We start from the raw sequence: 20,182 nt of genomic DNA, 5'->3' as shown, positions 1-20,182 counted from the left end.
GATTATTTTTCTATAAAAGAACCTCATTGGTCACCTACTTCAAAAAAACGATTCTTCCTCCTTTTGGTTTAGATTCTCTTCTCTTGGTTCCCAATTTTCCAATCAGTATATTCTTCATTCAAAAAAATTCACCCTTTTTTCTGAATTTTTTGCTTCTTTTGGAGCAGAACGTTTGATTTTGACCCCAATTATTGAATTTTCTCAACTGGGTCTTGTTGAATTTCTGCTGGGGTTGTGAATTCTACTTTTCTGAGTTGAAAAGTTTGTTCCTTTTCATTTGCTGGATTTGGGTTTGTGAAATTCTCTTGTGGGTCTCAATTTTCACTTTTCAGGTATTGAATTGAACTTAATTGAAGTTATTTTTCTTGAAGTTTTTATCTTTGGTTCATTTTGTAAACTGGGTTATAGCTTAATTTTTATTTTATTTTGTGTTAATTGAAGTTATGGTTCATAAATTTTGTATTTTTGGTTCATTTTGTAAATTGGGTTAATTTAATTTTTTGCTTTTGTGTCATTTTCCTTTCAGGGTTTGTTTGGTTATTAAGTTGAAGTTATTGTTCATAAAGTTTGTATGTTTTATTCATTTTGTAAACTGGATTAGTTTAATTTTTTATTTTAGCTTTTATTTTGTGTTAATTATTTTTCAGGGTTTCTTTGGTTATTAAATTGAACTAAACTGAATTGTTGTTCATAAAGTTTGTATCTTTGGTTAATTTTATAAACTGGGTTGGTTCAATTTTTTTGATAGTGTTATTTTTTTCAGGGTTTGTTTGGTTGCTTTGAAATTTTCAAGGGTTGAAAACTGAAAAAGTGAAAATGACAATTGGAAGTCTTGCACCTAAGACAGAGAAGAAGAAATCATCGAGATCATCCAGAAAGAACAAGGCTGTTGTGAGTGAAAATGCACCTTTGTTGCCTAAAAGTCAGGAAAGTGATTCAGGGTTTGATGATTTCAATGGAGCTTCATTTTCCGGTGCCGTTTTCAACTTGGCGACTACGATTATTGGTGCTGGAATCATGGCTTTGCCTGCAACCTTGAAACAGTTGGGGTTGATTCCTGGTCTTTGTTCTATCCTCTTAATGGCTTTTTTGACTGAGAAGTCAATTGAGCTTTTGATTAGGTTTACAAGGGCAGGGAAATCTGTTTCATATGCTGGTTTGATGGGTGATTCCTTTGGGAAATATGGAAAAGCTGCGGCACAGATCTGTGTTATTGTCAATAACATTGGTGTGCTGATTGTTTACATGATTATAATTGGTATGATACTATGACCTTTCTTTAATTTTAGCACTTACATATATTTGGGAAGATTATTATCCTAGATTTAGGCTCTGTTTGGATAGACAACTTAATTAAGTTCTTATAGAATAAGTGTTTATCATATAAGTACTAATGTATAATTATTCCTATAAGCAAAGATAAAATAAAGTCAAATTGTTTTCATATATAAGCTATAAGCTATTTTCATAAGCTATCTTGTAGAGCTTATGGAAGTAAGCTAAAAACAACTTATGGACATGTCATAAGTTGTTTTGGTAAGCTCTCTCAAACAGTTCTTCAAGTGCTTATGCTAGTAGATCTAGTCAAATAAGTCAATCCAAAAAGGCCCTTAATTTTTTCATCGTTCGATCTTTATAAGCAAGGCATTAGGGTCGTGTAATTAAGTTTTTTTATTGTTCACTATGCAGGTGATGTGCTTTCTGGAACATCTTCAAGTGGAGAACATCACTATGGTATCCTTGAAGGATGGTTTGGTGTGCACTGGTGGACCGGGAGGACATTTGTTGTTCTTCTTACGACAGTTGCTATATTTACACCCCTCGCAAGCTTTAAGCGAATTGGTGAGTGTTATTCCTTTATTTGAAATTTAAAGAAAAATGATTAGTTGTGTCATTTTGTTTTAGTTTTGATAACAAGGCATTGCTACAAGAGTTGTTGTTGCCAACTCATCATAAAGGCTTCATATGCATTTTATATCCTTAATAATTGCATGTAAATAGCCTTAATTTTTTGTTACTCGATCATGCTTTGAAACTGTCGTTTTTGTGGTAGAAATTAAATTTATGAAAAAAGAAAAGGGAAGTTTTGGAAAACTGTATGATGTTTGTTAGTTGTTAGATATGTAACACCTGCACTTCAAGTTGAAAGTGTGTTTGGTGTCTGACACATACGGTATCCAACACTGACACATTAGTGCATGTGGTTACATTCAGTCCATTCCATTTTTTCAATGTATTACTGTGTTAGTGTTAGCGTCTTGTTTAGTATTAGTACTTCATAGGTTGTTAGTGTTACCGTATATTTATTATTTGTTTGAATTTGAACGTGGATAACATGACTTGGTGGACATAAAAATTATTTTTCTCTGAACCCTCATAGATCTTGTATTTGTTTGATCTATTGGTCTTATAGAATAAGTGCAGAGGTTTTACATGTACGCTCTTTGGTTGCAGATTCGTTGAGATTCACATCTGCCCTTTCTGTTGCCCTGGCGGTTGTTTTTCTTGTCATTGCTGTGGGAATTTCTATTGTCAAGATTATAAGTGGAGGCATTACCATGCCGAGACTCTTTCCAGTTGTTACCGATGCAACATCAATTGTTAACCTATTCACGGTGGTTCCTGTGTTTGTGACTGCCTATATCTGTCACTACAATGGTATGCATTTTATTCAAACCTTTTATGTCAAGCTTATTTATCTTTTTAGACTTCTTTTGATGGTTTCATGTGAAATTGATTTATAAAAACATATTGATAATCTGAATGAGATAGACCTATAATTTGTTCATTCAAATGGCCTTGTCCTTTTTGTTTGATGTTAACGTCAAGTGTAAGACCCTATTTGGATAAACAACTTAACTAAGCGCATATAGCAGAAGGGCTTATCATACAAGTGCTTATGCATAAGCTATTTTTATAACACAAGATAAAATATAGTTGAACTGTTTTCATATAAGATATACTGTTTTCATAAGCTATCCTAGAGAGCTTATGAAAATAAGCTGAAAACAGCTTATAGACATGTCATGAGCTGTTTCCATAAGATGTTTCAAATAGTCTCACAAGTACTTATGTCAGTAATTAAGCTCAAATAAGCCAATCAAAACAGGCCCCAAATGCAAGATTCTCAGTTGCCTGAAGTGGTCTAGAAATTTTGAACCACATGTATTACTTAAGATAGACTTCGGTAACGGTTGCAAAAGTTTTAAACTCTGAGAGTATTCTGTTTGCAAGAGTCTTATGTGTTGCTCTTTTTTCTGCAGTTCACAGCATAGATAATGAACTCGAGGACAACTCGCAGATGCAAGGTGTTGTACGTACAGCCCTTGGTCTATGCTCATCCGTGTATTTAATGATAAGCTTCTTTGGGTTCCTCCTATTTGGTGAAGGAACTCTTGATGACGTGCTTGCCAATTTCGATGCTGATCTTGGAATTCCTTTTGGTTCTTTGCTCAATGATGCTGTTCGTATTAGCTACGCTGCACACCTCATGCTTGTATTTCCAGTTGTGTTTTTCCCATTGCGACTCAATATAGACGGTCTTCTCTTCCCTAAATCAAGACCTTTGGTTCTGGATAACTTCAGATTTGCATCAATGACTGTTTCCCTTATTGGTGTTATCTTCTTGGGAGCAAATTTCATACCTAGCATTTGGGATGCTTTCCAGTTCACTGGAGCAACCGCCGCGGTCTGTATAGGATTCATCTTTCCAGCTGCCATCACTCTTAAGTAAGTTTTCTCATTGAATTTCTATTCAGCAATGGGTTTGGTTCTCTAAAATAATTCTCGTCTTTCGATAATACCTTACTTCCCCCACCACATGGTGGAAGAAAAGATTAAAAATCTTGATGGGAAAAATACACTTGAATTTTTGAATGGGGAAACACACTTGATTACTCTATTTAATGTTGAATGTTTCTTGTCGTCATCTGCAGTGTTGTTAAATAGCATAACAAAATCTGAACAGATCGCTGTTGTTCCGCGATACGCAATTTTGTTCAAATGTTGACACGTCACTGTAGCACTGTTGCATGGCGGAATTTGAATAAACCGCTATTTACTGCAATACATTACGTGACTGACAACACAACATTTGATCGAAATTGTGTGGAATTTGTATAGCTTGACAAAATATTGGGAAGTGATCTAGGAATTTTGAGATGGCATAATTCTAGTGTGATTATGCTTTTGCTGCTAACTAAACTGACTTTTTTCCGCCATCTTTTTAACAATGCAGGGACCGCTACAACATAGCGACTAAATCTGACAAGATTTTATGTGTTGTTATGATAGTCCTAGCAGTCTTCTCAAACGTTGTCGCTATATATAGTGACGCCTATGCCTTGATCAAGCAGAACAAAACTTCACGCGAATGATGGTCACGTTTCTTGAACAAAGGAACTGAATTGGTTGGGGTTAAATTGGTCGGTCAGAAAATCAGGGTTTTCTGAGAGGGTCTCATGAGTCGTCAATTTTGAATAAACATAGAAGCAACCCTGTGTACAAAATTGCTTCAAAAATTGTTGAGGCCTGCAACGTGTATTCAGCCTTGTTTGTAATTTGCGAATTCTGTTATAGTTGTTATATGGTTCTTGTTGAGTAATACTCTCTTTCCCTGATTTGTTCCTAAAAGATGTAATATAATTTTTGTTGGCATTTGTATGTATTGATATTGAGTGAAGGAATGAACTATGTAAGAATGTTATAGTTCTTGAATTGGACAAGAGGAAGTTACTATAGCTCCCCCTCCTCCTTTCTATTTTTGAAAAGTTTTATGTGTTAAGTAAATTTGTTAGTTGTTGGTTTTCTCATTTTCTGCAAGTAGTGTGGTGTATCTCACATCTTAGTGTGATACACGATGTTCACTAGCTCAAGGTCCCACCTGGAGACATATGTGATTGAACTGACATAACATAGCAGGTTATAATCAATCACTTTGATTTTGTCCACATGTTTTCATTTTGTCTACATGCCATGTATGATGTTTCCTTCAAAAAAAAAAATTGTATGATGTTTATGTTTCTGTAGGAGATTCATAATAATTGATCTCAAGTTGGCCATAGTAGGACCTTAATTGATCTCAAGTTGGCCATAGTAGGACCTTGTGACAAATCTAACAAAATCTGCATTGGCAATTTGGCATCACATGAACATGCACCAAAGTTTCTAAAGCATATATTTTATTAAAACATAAGGCATAAGCTATTGTTTCTAATAAATGACTGAAATCTTTAATGCTCAGTTTTACAGCCAAAGATAGAAAAATGAGAATCTACTAAAAAACTTTGAACAGAATAAAAATACCATTCCTAAAGTGATTCATCTAATCACCTTGACATGATTTCTAGCATTACATCTATAGAAAGAACAAAAGACTTGCAATGACATCAAAAACAAGAGAAAGACAACAGCAAGAAAAGTAAGAAATTGCCATGAAGAAAACACATAAACCTTCATAAATTTCCAAACTTTGATACTCACATTACCATTATAATGTTGGTTAACATCCTCAATGACCTTATCCAAGAATGGAACCCTTGTCAATTTAATGGATTTGTTCATTCCATTCCACAAGTTAGCCACCTCTTGATCACTCTTTAAATGGTTTAGAATAACCCCTTTTTCTCTAAGAATCCGTGCATCTTCCTCGGTGTCTATGATTCCATTCATCAACTCGGTATAACGCGCGAAAACCAATGGTCCTGACGAAGTTGATGCTTCATAAGCAACTAAGTTTCTCATGAATACTTCAGTGTTTATATCTAAACCAATTGTTGGAAGGTAAAGTGTTGTTGTCTTTACATCAAACCAAATAGTCGATATGTCTCCTCTAGTAGCTACGAAACTAACTCCGGATTTTGATAGTTCTAAAACCGAAGGAATAGCAATTTCATCGATTAACAATGAATTGTTTGTCATATCATTTGTGCTATTCTCATTTCCTGCTTTGGTGGTTTCTTTTTCTTTAGAGAAAAGAAAGTATTCGACCGGTTGCTTTATAATTCCCATTCCAGGAAGGTTAGAAATGATTGCCCAAGGCAACCAAGTGATAACTTTCATGGCTCTACATTGCTTGAGTTTCTTAAATAAGCTTATTAATATTGTCTTCAATTTCGAAAGCAACCTACAAACTTCACATAAGAATTTCTTAACGTACTTCATATACGACTTTTCATCGTCTACGTTATCTTTTTGTTGATTCTCCAATTCGCCTACTAGATCTGATTGTTCGTCCAATTTTGGCACGATCATGTTATACAAAAAGTCGAGCAGATGTGCACACTCGGAGACAACGATATCTGGATAGTCCTGTTCCATCACTTTGAAAGGAGAAATCTCTTTGTACAATCCTATAAACATTAATACCAACATGTCATCTGCTAATTCAAGTGATGTGAATTTAAACTCCAACATCTTTCTCAAAATAAATAAAGGGATTTGATTTTCAAGCATTACTATGTCTTTCAAGATTGCATTATGACCTAATTTCCTCCCTCCATAATCAAACAAATGTGACATCCTTGAGGAAAAACTTAGTATCATTGTTTCATCTTGAATAGTGTAAATTTGTAAGAATTCTAACAAAAATGAGGCATCAACAACCATCATCCACATCAATGTTTCAACATTAAAATTTAAATACTTATGGTAGCATGATCTAATTTTGTGCTCTAACCTTATCAATTGGTCAACAATATGTTCTAACTTGAGACTTTGTAATTGGCTTTGGAATCTTTTTGTTGAAGCAATCTTATATCTCTCCATTTCATATAGCTCTTGACGCCAAAAATGGTAAGGTCCAATTGCAATTTGTTGAGGAATATAAGAATCTGGATCACTAGCCAAAAGTGACTTTGGTACATTGAATATAGATACAATAAATTCAACATCATCATCAAGTTCTTTATCTAAGGACTCACGTATTTTAATCACCCACTCAAGCTCATTAAGATTGGTTTTGGAATCATTTGCCAATATAGGTCTAAAGTTAGTCATGTTTTTGGAGAAAAATGGCTTTGGTGGAAATGACTTGTTTTGGTTTTTCATGTAGTGAAAGTGAAAGAGAGTTATGCTTTTATTTAATGGCTATTATTTTACAACTTGTTTTGTTGTAAGAAACGTGTTTCATAGGCTTAAATGTCAATGAATTTGGTAAGTTGTTCCTTTCAAGCCTTGTAAGTGTGAAAGTAAAATATTTATTATGATATAAAAATTAGGGGTATTAATGCATGTAACTGTTTATTGCATAATTAAAGGGGGAGTTTTGTCTATAAAAAAACATACTTAAACATTAAATATTGGAGTGAAGTAAGTCACAAATAAACTAATGACAAAGGAATTGGGAAATCCATCATTACAAACTCAAACCTTATACCAATATTATAGCTTCAGAATAATTTTTTGTGGCCTAATTGTATTTTTGTTCTCCTAATTTCGTTAATTTACGATTTTGATTCCCCAATTTCTAAATCCAAAATTTTAGTCAATTAATTTTTTGAATTTCAGAAATTTTCTTATCATATTTTAGACTTCTTTTAGGGAATATTTTGGACTTACTTTTTTGTTAATGTCTGAATGCGAAGTATTTTTTTATTTTGACAAGATGTTGAATGCGAAGTTGAACAGTCATTGGAGTATGCGACAATGCATATATTTTTTTTTGTAGAAATACGTCTTTTTTTTTTAGTAAAGAAATACGTCTTTTCAAGGGGTTTTACAATTTTATCAATTTTAAAGTTTTAATTTTTTAAAACAATATGTTAAAGATAAGGAAAACAATTTAAACCACATACGCATCTTGTAAGTAATTTGTCTTTCCTTTATTCAATTTAAAATATAGTAAGAAAAAATCTCAAATTCAATAGCGGAAAAAATTCCCAAAATAAAAAAGTTGAGAAACAATATTTTTCATATTTAGAAAAAGGGTGTGAAAGTTTGTGAATCAGCAAAAAATCAAGGAATTAAATTGCTTAAGCCAATTTTTTAAAACGAAGGGATGTTAAAAAAAAAAAAAAACTATTGGATACTTGCTCAATAAACACCTCAATTTCACTTCCAATCGATTTGTAACTTCCGATAAGCTATTCTTAACTTCCAATCGACTTTTTTCAACAAGGAGATCAATTTTGAGTAAAATTCAAAAGATTATAATGCAAAACCCAAATCCACTTGATTTGACAATTTCTTATCCCACTCTACCTCCTTTTGGCTCGCACTTACAACATTTCAGATCAAATTATATAAAGCTTAAATAAAAAGGAAAAAAGGTACAAAAATTTAACGGTGTAAAACAACATAATAATAACAGAAGTGATGAAATTTCTAGGAAGGTGTTCGAAGAGACGCTTTTATACTTGATCTAGTTGATCTTCCAACTAACATATTTCGATCAGTAGGTCAACTAGATTAAGTTCAAAACAACCTCTTCGTAATCATATATGCAACATAATGATGAAAGACAAGATGTTTTAAGAGGATTATTTTGAGTTAGATCTTGTTGCCTTGCCAACTGACATATTTCTATTGCGAAGGCAACAAGATCTAGCTCATAGCAACCTTTTGGTGTTCATATATTTCCGATAATTTTTTAGGATTTTTTTTTGTTGTGTTTTACAACAAATGAACTAATCACACAAATTTATAGAAGTTTCCGTGCGTCGTAAACCACAGAAATTATCGGTCCAATGTGGACCACAGAAAAACTTGTGCTAAACTGGTTCAGATTATATAATCCGAACCTAATTTGCACCCTACAAAACAAGAGTTTTTACATAGGGAATTTATTTTTTGTGACGTACATTGAATATAACAATTTCAAATACATCAGAGACATAATTCAACAACGTAAAGCACGTAATAAAACAAAATATAACAAATCACATATCAACTAGACTAATTTCTTCGTCTGGTTCCTCCAACAGAGCCCTGATCTCTTCATTGTTTCTAGGCCGCATCAAACTTTTCTGAATTTCTTCAACATATCTGACCAATGAAGCGTCCAACTCAATCGGTCCTTTAATAATGTACTGACCAAATATCGAGAACATGGTTCTCACGTCATCCTCATTCTTAAGTTTCATCCAGATGAACTGCACTCTATCAACTGAGTCGGTCGATGGACGTCGATACTCAACACCATCCACCTTCCTTGTGTCTCTGTGGTTGATTTGATTCAGCTTATCCTTCAACCTGGAGAGCGTAACATCATTTCGAACCCTGAACATATGGGGTGGTTTTCCCTCGTTGTAGTAAACTACAACTAGCATGGTGTTCGGATCAATGACCGATGTGTCCATGATTTTGTGGTGAGGTTTATTGCTTATGAAAACAGACACACTACTTTATAGAAGTTTTAGGACGTCGTGAACCACAAAAATTGCCGGTGCAGTGTGGACCACACAAAAGTTTTAGGACGTCCTGAATGTTCCCTCACCCTACACAGTACGAAATTTAACACATTATTGAATCGGTTCGGATTATATAATCCGAAATATTTCTGGACCAGTTTCAGATTATATAATCAGAACCTACTTAGATTTTGGTCGGTTACTTGCTCAGCAAAAGTGACTTTGGGTTTTACCAATTTGAATGGTTGGTCGGATCAATTGAACACATTTTTTTTACCCTAATTAATGAATCGTTACGATTTATGCACTCCAATTTCACAAATTCTCCTCTATAAATACCTTTCAATCCTTCGTAATTTCTCATTCCATCATCTCACACTCTCTCTTTCTCCTTTCTTTCTAGAATGTTGTTTCCATCGTTAGCCTTTCATATAAAAAGGTTAATCTAATGTTTTAGGGATTGTATGAACGGACAAAAGTGATGGTGTCACTTTACAAATTTGCACCGTCACTCAGGGGTTAAGGGTTGTTTGCTTGGGTATAAGGTTGACCATCAAAATCTCACCTCAACCTCCTTCCCCCTCCATCTTCTTGTGATGCAAGTTTAGTTTTAGGTTTAATAAATTAGCGTTAGGTGTTTGAAAATTTTGTGTAAGCTTCAAGCTTCATTTTATTGTAAATTTACTATGAAAATATTTATAAATTAATAAAATGAGAATTAATATCATCTTTATCTCTTTACTTTTTTGTCTATTTACACTTATTCTATGTTTTTATCATTTTTAATGGGTTTGTTTCAAAAAAAAATAATCTAAGAATACATAAATTCAGATTTTACAATCCAAAAATACCTGCAATCTGTTTGAGATTATATAATTTATTAGAGTATAGAAAATAAACCATAGTTAGTTGATAACTAAACTATGGTTAGTTATCAACTAACCATGGTTTATTCTCTATACTCTAATATAATTCGAATAGAGGATATTTTTAGAAGAAAAAAAAAAACAGGAACCCATGAGAAATCTGTAGGTGGGAAGAATAACGGTCAAAAATTTATTGCAAAGAAAAAATCTCATTTTTAATATCTTGACAATTACAATAAAACTGTAAATAAAACCAATCTTGACAATTACAATAAAACTGTAAATAAAACCAAGTTGTTTGGGCTCCCGTAGCAAGGAGCTCCTTCTAAGGACGTACCCGGGGAATACCGGATTTGATTTTCAGGGAGAACAATGCTTGGCCAGTGCGCATGCCTCTACGCAGGAGCCGGATTAGTCGCTCATCTTTGGTGGGTCGGAAAATTGTGCGAAAGCCAAAAAAAAAAAGTCACTCAGCAGCTCCATCCAAAAAAACCAAAACGCAACTGCAGCAGAGATACATTTGAAGATTGCGCGCAATTGACAACAACAACAACAACATAGGTTCTTTCTTTCTTTCTTTCTGTTTTCCCAATCCCTCAAACTTTTCATTTTTACTTTCAATTTTCTCTTCCTGAACCTGTTTTATCTTCATCTCTCTTTGATTCTAGTCCGTAATTCATAATTTCATAACAATCATACTAAAATCAACAACGTTGGTTACTACCAATTATGTTGAATTTCTCATTTCAGTTTCACAATTCTGTTCCTTGTTATCTTCATAAACATGGTTCCTACTCTTTTCTTACTCATCATTCAAATATTGTTTGTAGTAATAGTAACTACCTTATCAACAACAACAGCATTGTTTTCTTCTCACAACAACCAAATTGTTATGTTCCTTCAATTGGGTCATTAGGGTTTCATCATTCCACCACACCACTCTTGTCTAAGGACAATAATTTTGTTCCTACTGTTGTCAATTTTAATCTTCCTCAACAAAAATTTGATAATGTTGATGATGATGATGTTGTTGTTAATGATGAATATGATGATGTTGTTGATGACAATGATGTTGTTGTTGTTGATGAATATGATGTTGTTGTTGATGACGATGACGATGAGAACGATGAAGGAAGAGAGGAATTTGATTTATCTTTTGTGTCCGATAAGAAACTGTCTCCTTTAGGAGAAGTGGAACAAGATGTTGAGGTGTATTTTGCGGCGGAGAAGGAATTGGGTCCCTTAGGAGAAGTGAAAGAAGAGGATGTTGATGTGTCTTTTGTGGAGCGACGCCAGGATTCGAAAGTTGCGAATGAGGATGGAGTTCTTTTTTTGGAGGAAATGGATGAGAATGTGTTATCTGATAGGATTTTGGAGCTTAGTAGAACTAATAAGATTGGGAGTGCAATGGAGTATTTTAGGTCAATGGAAATGTTTGGTCTTTGTCCGAATATTCATGCTTGTAATTCACTTTTGTCCGGTCTTCTGAGAAATGGGTCGTTTGACGATTGCTTTAAAGTATTCGATTTTACGAAAGAGAAAGGGATGGCTACGGGACATACTTATAGCTTGATTCTTATGGCATGTGCGAAAGGTCAAGGATGTGATTCGGCTGTTGAATTCTTCAGAAAACTAGAAAGGGAATGTGATGCGGAGAAAGATTTTGATGCCGTTGTTTACAACACAATGATATCGATTTGTAAGGAAGTTGACAATTGGAGTGAAGTAGAGAGGTTGTGGAGGAGTATGAAGGAAAATGGGTGTGATCGAACACTGGTTACGTATCGCCTGTTAATTAGTAGTTTCGTACGTTGTAACCAAAGTGAGCTTGCTCTTTATGCTTACCATGAAATGGTTCTAAATGGATTTGAACCAAACAACAATATATTAAATTCTGTCATTTGTGTATGTGCTAAAGAGGGAAAATGGGATGAAGCATTAAGCGTCTTTCAAAAAATGTTGACAGGAGACTTCAAACCGAACTTAGTTGCGTGCAATGTATTGATAAACTCACTTGGAAGGGCAGGGGAACTCAAACTTGCATATCAGGTATACAATACGATGAAATCGTTTGGCCAAAAACCAGATGCGTATACATACAACGCTCTAATGACTTCTCTCAACAAGGCCAATAAACACGATGAAGCTCTCAAGATTTATAATCGGATTGAAAGAAGTCAAATTTGTGAATTCAACAAACATTTATACAATACTGCTTTAATGTCTTGTTCGGAGCTTCGGCTGTGGGATAGAGCTGTTGAAATTCTGTGGAAAATGGAAGCTTCTGGACTGTCTGATTTGACAGTTTCGTATAACCTAGTGATCAGAACCTGTGAGCTTGCGAGAAAGCCGAAAATTGCATGGCAGGTGTATGAGCATATGGTTCACCAGAAGTGCAGTCCAAACATATTTACTTATCTGTCCATAATAAGATGCTGTACTAGAGGAGATCTCTATGAAGAACTAGATGAAATCCTAAATGTGAGTAAAAAATCATTTTTTGAATTTCTTAGCAATATTTCTCTTAGTCTAGTTTGTTATAAAACTGCAAGCAATCCTTAATTATCTGTTGCTAGCTAAAATTGTTTTCTAAATAGATATTAGATAATACTTGAACCTCTATCAATGTATATATTTGTTTACACTAGCATTACTTTCCCCCAACTGTTTCAGTGTTTTAAAAACAGAATCGGATAGTTCAAGGTTTAATCTTGAACCAACCGCTACTACGGTGGAGTTATTTTAGCGGTTCGATTGCAGTTTTGACCTGGTTGGAGTGGTTTAAGCTGGTTGAACCATGACATAAAGGCCTTACTGTTTTGGTTCTTAAAACATTTATCATCAAAATAATTTGTGAATTTTACACCTTCAATTTATGAATTTAAATGTGGATTTCAAAATCATGTATATTTGAATCACATAGATTATGAAATAAGACACATAATTTGACCTTACTGGTTGAATCAATATGCTGGAATTGAATGTGGAAGAGCTAGATTGACCATCATAGATCCCTTTAATTTGGGGTTAATTTCAAAAAGGTTCTATCTGCGATTTCAAAAGAGTAAACTACTTAAGTATTAATTAAAAAAATCCCAAAGAGACAATTGTTTCCAAAAACCTTTGCATTTAGAAGTTCGCCAAACTGAAAAAATTAGTACTGTTTGTCTTGATTTAATGTTTGCTGAGTATTATGTATACATGGATACTGCTGATCAAATTTGGCTTTTCCTTGCAAGTAACTAAATTTCTGCTGACATAAACTCCTTAATATCTGTTCTTTTTGCAGAAGACTGTGCCAAATGCCGCTCTTTATAATACTGCTGTTCAAGGGATGTGCTTACGTGGCAACATTAACTTGGCAAATGAGGTTTACACAAAAATGCTGGAGCACGGTCTTGAACCTGATGTCAAAACACGAGTACTGATGCATCCTACGATAAGAAAATAGTCAATAAATAGATTGCTGTTGCCATCGACTAACATGACAGAGTTTTGAAAAAAATGACGGAAGGGAGGATAATATCATTGTGAGCTGAATCAGGGCTGGTCGAACATTAAGTAACTCTTTTTGGGTGCTAGGAAATAGAACAACAGACTCAAATGTCCTTGTAAGTCTTTAACAACTGTGCAGTTACTGTCTGCACTTCTTTCACTCCTTCTATACTGCTGAGTTATGTAAAAAATCATGTTTAGTATGTATGTAAAAGATGCATGAGTTTTTTTTTTTTTTTTTTTGTGAATAGTGGTTTTTTGTCAATGAGGTGTCAACTCAGTATAAGAGTTTGACCTTGTAACTGTAAGAAACGGAGTTCAAAGTTTCTCAGAGACGGTTGTAAAATAACCATCAGTGTTGCTCTAGTTAATAAAATTTCCCTCTTCATCATTTTCTTTTAAATGATGTAATTCTCAATTACTGTACTTTGTGCTGTGTTCAATATTTCATTTCCTAGACATGACAATTATACTTTTCATTTTCTCTACCGAGAGATTCTAAAATGTATATTTTCATTTTTCATGGCATACTTTGGTCTGTCAGCAGAATAGGATTACTGCTCTTTTTTTTCTCATAACTGTATTGAAACTAGGACCTGTTTGGATAAACAACTTAATTAAGTTCTTATAGCCTAAGTGCATATTATATAAGTGCTTATGCATAAGCTGTTTTTAGCAAAAGGTAAAATAAAGTTAAAATGTATTCATACAAGCTATAAGCTGTTTATATACGTTACTTCTATAATCTCTCTCAAACAGTATCACTAAAACTTATGCCAGTAGATGAGTTCAAATAAGTCAATCCAAATAGGCATCTAGTCTTTGTTTTGACTGTACCATGGTTCAAAGATCCACCCCTGGAACATCTTATGCTCATTTATTTGATAAAACTATCTGTCATGTCTTTATTTAAGGCACCCCTTTGGAAATCCACAAATATGGTGCGTACCCCTTTGCTACTGATAATGTTCTATAATGAATGTCATTCAATTGTTCAACAATTTGTGATCAACCTCAGTCCAGGGAATAAAAAGAAGTTGTATTTATTATGATATCAACAAATAACTGTTGGTATTTATTTGATACCAACAGTTTGTCTTCATTTAACAGAGTGTATCATTTCCACCCTTTTTGCAGCTTAAGATTAGTCTTCTTCCAAGTACATTATTTTTTCTATGGCTCAAAAAATTTGGAATTAAATTGCTTGGTTTAATGGCAAATATGACAAAATAATAGTAATTTTGGGTATAGTTTAAGCTAAATTTGTGTGGCCTGAGAATTGGTTTGGAGCACATGTGAGTTGCAAGCTGATTTTGGTGGTTATATTTATTCCTTGTCCATTTTTGGTGGTTTCAATCTTTCTTTCTTGTCCAATTTTAATTGAGTCATATCAGTTAGGTAAACAATGTTGAGTGTTGTATTATTAGGATTTCAGTGTAAAATGACACATTTCATCTATAGAATATGATAATTTCTGTTTAGCCTGCCAAATTTCCTGGAAACGCCCCCCATTTATCAGAAGTTAGTTTCCGATGGAACAAACATATCGGAATGTAAGTTTCAATCAGCATTTTTACTGCTAAAATCTCTCGTAACCTAGGTTCTGATGGACATTTTTCTGAGGTCAAACGGGGGACAAACATCAATTATTATACATAAATACTATAAATGCATCAATAATTAAAGGGTCATGCATCATTAGTTTTTTACAAAATCAGCTGAAGCACAGAACCATCAAAAAGTAAAGAGAGCAATCTCAACAAAAAACTAGCACTAACTATCTTAGCTAAAGAAGCAAGATTATGAGCTTTACTGTTAAGCTCTCTACTAACATGATTAACCATTACAAATGGAATATTCTCTAATAATTTACAACAATCAGACACTATAGGTTGAATGGACACCACAACACTGTTCTTGTCTACACAGTTAACTACTCCCAGCGCATCACTGACTACTTTCGCACTTTGGATTTCTTAGACAGTTGCATTTTATCGAAGATGCAAGAAATAGAGATGATTAGAGTGGTGGTGGCCAATTCAGATTGGATGCAGTTATTCCCTAATGCAATCACAAACTTCTGCAGTCACTGTTTCAGATCACTATCCTATAGTGGTGATGTGTGATAACTAGGGCAACAGACATGTCAAAAAAGGATTCAGGTTTGAAAATATGTGGCTCATTGAACCAGAATTTAGCGATGGGGATCTAAATATCGGATTTTTTCATGCAGCAGCTATAGCGCGCATCGCAAGGTACATACTATAAAATCTTTACTTGAAAGTAACGACGTTATTGTTGACAAGGAAGAAGACATCCTGAAAGTTACTTTGGATTACTCTGGTGATTTGTTTGAATGCCAGATTACAATTTGGTCCCTTGCTTTATCCTCCTTGCATAGATGTTTAACTGATGACAATAGCTCGATGTTAATAGCTCTATTTTCCAAGACTGAATTCCATGATTCCTTATTTGAAATGAAACCAGATAAATGTCCAGGGCTGGATGAATTAAATCTTAAATTCTATCAGCATTTTTGGCTAATAGTCACCTTACTTGAACCTCCACCTCTCGAAGATAACCACATGAATCAATCAATACTATGAGCCGATCAATCCGAGAACCTCCTCGATCTTAGCATGAGTCACCCGAACACCTTGAGTCTTCTTTGATCTTGAAGTTGAGACAACTTCATATGAAATAGATATTATGAAATTGGAACAACAACAACCAACAACAAAGCCTTTTTCATTAAGCAGGAGTCGGCTACATTAATCAAATTACTCCATAATGTTCTATCATACATCATATTTCGGTCCAACTCATTAATTTTCAAATCTTTCCTACTAGTTACTTTGATAGTTTTTTTAGGTCTTCCCAAGTCTCAAGTGATTTGACTATCCTTCATCTTGTCTACTCTCCTTACTACAAAATATATAGACACTCTATCACACTTTCTCCAAATCAATGAAAACTAAGTGCAAGTCATTTTTATCCGTCCGATATCGCTCCATCATATATCTAAGTAAGTAGATCGCTTACGTAGTCAACCTTTTAGACATAAATCCAAATTAGTTATCAGTAACTCGAGACTCTTTTATTAGTCTTTGTTCAATCACCCTTCTCATAACTTCGTGGTATGACTCATACGTTTGATTTCTCTATAACTTTAATACAATTCACTTGATTCAAATCTCTTGCTTTTCTTTTTTGTCTCTTAGAAAGCCCACATAATTTTTTTTCTCCCTCTTTGGTACCTAATGATTTGTATAACCCACCAAAAGCTCGTGTTCTTGCTTTGCTCATCGTCTTTTTGGTCTCTTTCTTAGCTCTCTTATAATTCTCCCAAGTTTCAGCATTTTTACGCCTTGACCAATCTTTAAAACATTTCCTTTTGATTGTTTCTTTGCTTTGAACACTTTCGATCCACCATCAAGATTCTTTACCCCTAGATCCAAAACCTCTTGATTCTCGTAAAGTCTCCTTTGTTACTTGTCTAATCTCATGTTCCATATTGTCCCACATATCATTTGCACTTCCTTGTAGCTGCCATAAAACTCCTTATAAAAGATTTTGTCTTGGAAAGATCTTTGTTTTTCTGATTTTAAATGCCACCTCTTGATCCTTAGAGCCACATTGTGGCTTTTTATCTTCGCTCTCTTATTAACTTTTACATCCATAACCAATACTCTATGTTGGATAGACTAGCTCTCTAGGTATAACTTTACAGTCCAAAAAAATCTTTATGTTTAATTTCTTAATAAGAAATAAATCTATCTGAGAACATGTCACTCCACTGTTGTATGTGATAAGATGTTGCTATATTTTCCTAAAGCACATATTAGCTATAGTAAGATCAAAACTAGACGGAAAATCTAGGATGGATTTACCCTCCGCATTTATCTCTCCAAAGTTATACCCTCGTGCAAACCCTCAAAATTACTTGTACCACTCCCTACATGCCCATTTAAACCCCCTTTTAGAAAGATATATTTTCCCAACATTATTTCCTGAATTAAACCTTCTAAATCCTCCCAAAACTTCACTTTCATGTGTTCTTCTAACCCTACCCGAGTTGCATAAACACTAATAACATTAAAGGTGTCTTGTTCCACTACAAATTTTAGGTTATATTTGATCCCCTGTTCATTTTACATCCATAATATTTTTCTTTCACTCCTAATCCTCAATAATGTCTATCCCATTTTTCGATCTAACTTTTCCAGTGTACCAAAGCTTAAAACATGAACTATCTAATTCTTTTGCCTTCTCACCCACCCATTTGGTATCTTGTAGGCACATAGATTAATCTTCATCCTAGCTGTAGTGTCCATTATTTCTATAGATTTTCCTGTAAGAGTGTACATATTTCAAGTTCCAAACGAATAAATATATGCAAGGGCTGAGGTTCAAACCTCAGACACCCTACTTATTCACCTTAAAGGTAAATTTATCTAGCCACTAGACTACTTGACGAAAAAGAAAAGCATATAGACAACAACATGTATGATTTTCTACTAGTTTAAATAAAATAACTTTTACAATAACTAATGAATTGTTTCTTTTTTCATTTTTAAAAATGAATAAAAAACAAAAGGACAATCATTCTATTAAAAAATATACATAATTATTTAAAAGAAATATGGAGAAAAGTTGTGAAGAAATCAGAGCAAACTAAAAAACCAAGTCCCCAAATCATATTATTCCAATATTAATATAGTCATAATATTATTTAAAATTTTATTTTATTCATTAATTAACACATCAAATAACCATATATAATCCTAATTAGTAAAAAGGTGTAGTAAATATTTTAATATTGTCGTTTTTATCAACATGAAATGAATAATCCTGCATTTTTGGATTGACAGTGAAAAAAACTTATTTAAAAATGTTTGATGAGAGGAAAATATTAAGTTATGATAAAAATCATTTTAAGACTCTTAAGTATATAAAAAAAATAAATTAAAATTGAAATATATGAAGATCCTTTTATAGAATTGACCTCTAAGGCATAGGAAAAAAAAAGGAAGTTCAGTTATATAATACCCGATCATGACAATTAACTTTTTTTTTTTTTTGACAAAAATTAACTTTTATACGTTTTCAAATATTTTTTCCTTAACATTCTCGATTATTTTATTCATTAATTTATACATTCAATTCACTTATCGTATTTCTCATTATCGAATAATATAGTAATTATTTTATTGCACTTGTCTTTCTCAACACGAAATGAATTATTTGTAGGATACAGATTTAGTTACCAAAATTTTCATTAATATTTTTAAAGCATATACTATATATGAATATGTACTCTGATCCGCAATTATCACATCCAGTTCATAAATCATAATCCTAACTGGGAAATAACTTAGTGAATATACTATATATAATTGTCTTTCTGAACACGAAATGAATAATGTCGTAATTCTGAACTAACTACTTGTAAAAATAAATCATTGCAAATCTGTTTTAAATGCAAAAAAAATTAAAACAGTCATTGTGATAATGGTAATACAAATAATTTATTTAGAAATTATTTTCAAATTAAAATTCCAAAAATAAAATAAAAAATCAAAGTTAAATTGCATGCTGGTCATCTCCAAAAGCAAGTATTACTTTTAGCTGAACATTTCTATATACAAACTATGGCAACACAATTCTATTTCAATTTCAAGTTTAAAAACACTTTAACTTAATATTAAAACTGAAATTTCAAAAAGTTGAGATGAAATAGATATTATGAAAAACTTAAACAAGTGAATTAAATTAAAATGAGCATTATAACATAAAACATAAAACACAATAGAATGTATATACAAGACAAAATATTGACGCCAAAATCATTGATTGAATAAAACATTCACATGTACATATTCTATGTTACTACGAATAAAACATCTTTTTAAGAGCAATCATAATTTTAGAAAACCAAATTTAAACTACAAAATTGAGGCATTTTTCTTCCAATTATAGGTCCAAAGCCACTATTAGGCCAATCTTCTTCTTTAGTATTGTTGAATATGTCTAGCCAAATTCATTTACTATGTTATCCTCTTGTCTGAGATATTTATAAGTTAATTCCATCATTGATCAATGAGATAGCAGAATTTCACCATTTGAAATGAGAGAACATCCTTCAACTAACTTATTGAAGTTTACATCCAACATAATCTCAAACTAATGATTTAAAAATCAAACCGAAAAAACTAGGTTGAACCAAGAACCGGTCGGCTCGTTGGTTGGTTTGGTTTTGATTCTACCTTAGTATAATTGAACCAGATGGAACCGGTTGAACTGCAGTTGCATGCTTCATCTCGTTCTTATTATTTCATTTGTTCTTTTTTTTTCTGGCATCCATTGAATCACGACTAATCAGATCATAAAATAAAATAATGATTTAATGGTTTTTGTCATGATAATTAGGAGACTTTATCTTATAACTCAGGTATTGAAATAAAATAATGAGAT

General features: G+C 33.1%; 3 protein-coding genes and 1 pseudogene across 4 annotated transcripts; 2 read left to right on the top strand and 2 right to left on the bottom strand.

The window, feature by feature from the left end:
• Positions 1-43: 43 nt before the first annotated feature.
• LOC146904637 (amino acid transporter AVT6A-like) lies at positions 44-4,769 on the top strand. Of its 2 annotated transcripts, none has more exons than XM_085727192.1 (6): positions 44-332; positions 764-1,258; positions 1,690-1,842; positions 2,455-2,658; positions 3,264-3,729; positions 4,238-4,769. In XM_085727192.1, the coding sequence occupies exons 2-6, from the start codon at positions 817-819 to the stop codon at positions 4,374-4,376; spliced, it is 1,404 nt and encodes a 467-aa protein (XP_085583318.1). In that variant the 5' UTR covers positions 44-332; positions 764-816; the 3' UTR covers positions 4,377-4,769. The 2 variants fall into 2 exon arrangements, with proteins under 2 accessions (XP_085583318.1, XP_085583320.1); XM_085727194.1 differs by having other exon boundaries at positions 527-1,258.
• Positions 4,770-5,165: 396 nt separating this feature from the next.
• Positions 5,166-6,996, bottom strand: LOC146904636 (putative UPF0481 protein At3g02645 pseudogene; annotated as a pseudogene).
• A 1,880-nt stretch (positions 6,997-8,876) lies between these two features.
• Positions 8,877-9,296, bottom strand: LOC146904635 (uncharacterized). The gene has a single exon (XM_085728328.1). It carries the CDS (start codon positions 9,294-9,296, stop codon positions 8,877-8,879), a length of 420 nt encoding a protein of 139 aa, XP_085584454.1.
• A 1,387-nt stretch (positions 9,297-10,683) lies between these two features.
• Positions 10,684-14,099, top strand: EMB2076 (Pentatricopeptide repeat (PPR) superfamily protein). Its single transcript, XM_085727191.1, has 2 exons — positions 10,684-12,694; positions 13,503-14,099. Exons 1-2 carry the CDS (start codon positions 10,943-10,945, stop codon positions 13,662-13,664), a joined length of 1,914 nt encoding a protein of 637 aa, XP_085583317.1. The 5' UTR covers positions 10,684-10,942; the 3' UTR covers positions 13,665-14,099.
• The last annotated feature ends 6,083 nt before the right edge of the window (positions 14,100-20,182 follow it).

This window comes from Medicago sativa, chromosome 7 (genome assembly GCF_051527215.1).
Source record: "Medicago sativa cultivar Bolivia chromosome 7, Bolivia_mono, whole genome shotgun sequence".
Classification (NCBI taxonomy): Eukaryota; Viridiplantae; Streptophyta; class Magnoliopsida; order Fabales; family Fabaceae; genus Medicago; species Medicago sativa.
The sequence above is the reverse complement of the archived record's forward strand: the minus strand, read 5'-3'. Positions and strand labels throughout refer to the sequence as shown.

What these genes read in the sequence shown, in the direction of transcription:
- EMB2076 (XM_085727191.1), top strand. Translation starts at nt 10,943, where the DNA reads ATGTTGAATTTCTCATTTCAGTTTCACAATTCTGTTCCTTGTTATCTT. An exon ending in AACTAGATGAAATCCTAAAT is followed by an intron (nt 12,695 to 13,502) that starts GTGAGTAAAAAA and finishes TTCTTTTTGCAG; the next exon opens with AAGACTGTGCCAAATGCCGC.
- LOC146904635 (XM_085728328.1), bottom strand. Translation starts at nt 9,296, where the DNA reads ATGGACACATCGGTCATTGATCCGAACACCATGCTAGTTGTAGTTTAC.
- LOC146904637 (XM_085727192.1), top strand. Translation starts at nt 817, where the DNA reads ATGACAATTGGAAGTCTTGCACCTAAGACAGAGAAGAAGAAATCATCG. An exon ending in TGTTTACATGATTATAATTG is followed by an intron (nt 1,259 to 1,689) that starts GTATGATACTAT and finishes TTCACTATGCAG; the next exon opens with GTGATGTGCTTTCTGGAACA. An exon ending in CCAGCTGCCATCACTCTTAA is followed by an intron (nt 3,730 to 4,237) that starts GTAAGTTTTCTC and finishes TTAACAATGCAG; the next exon opens with GGACCGCTACAACATAGCGA.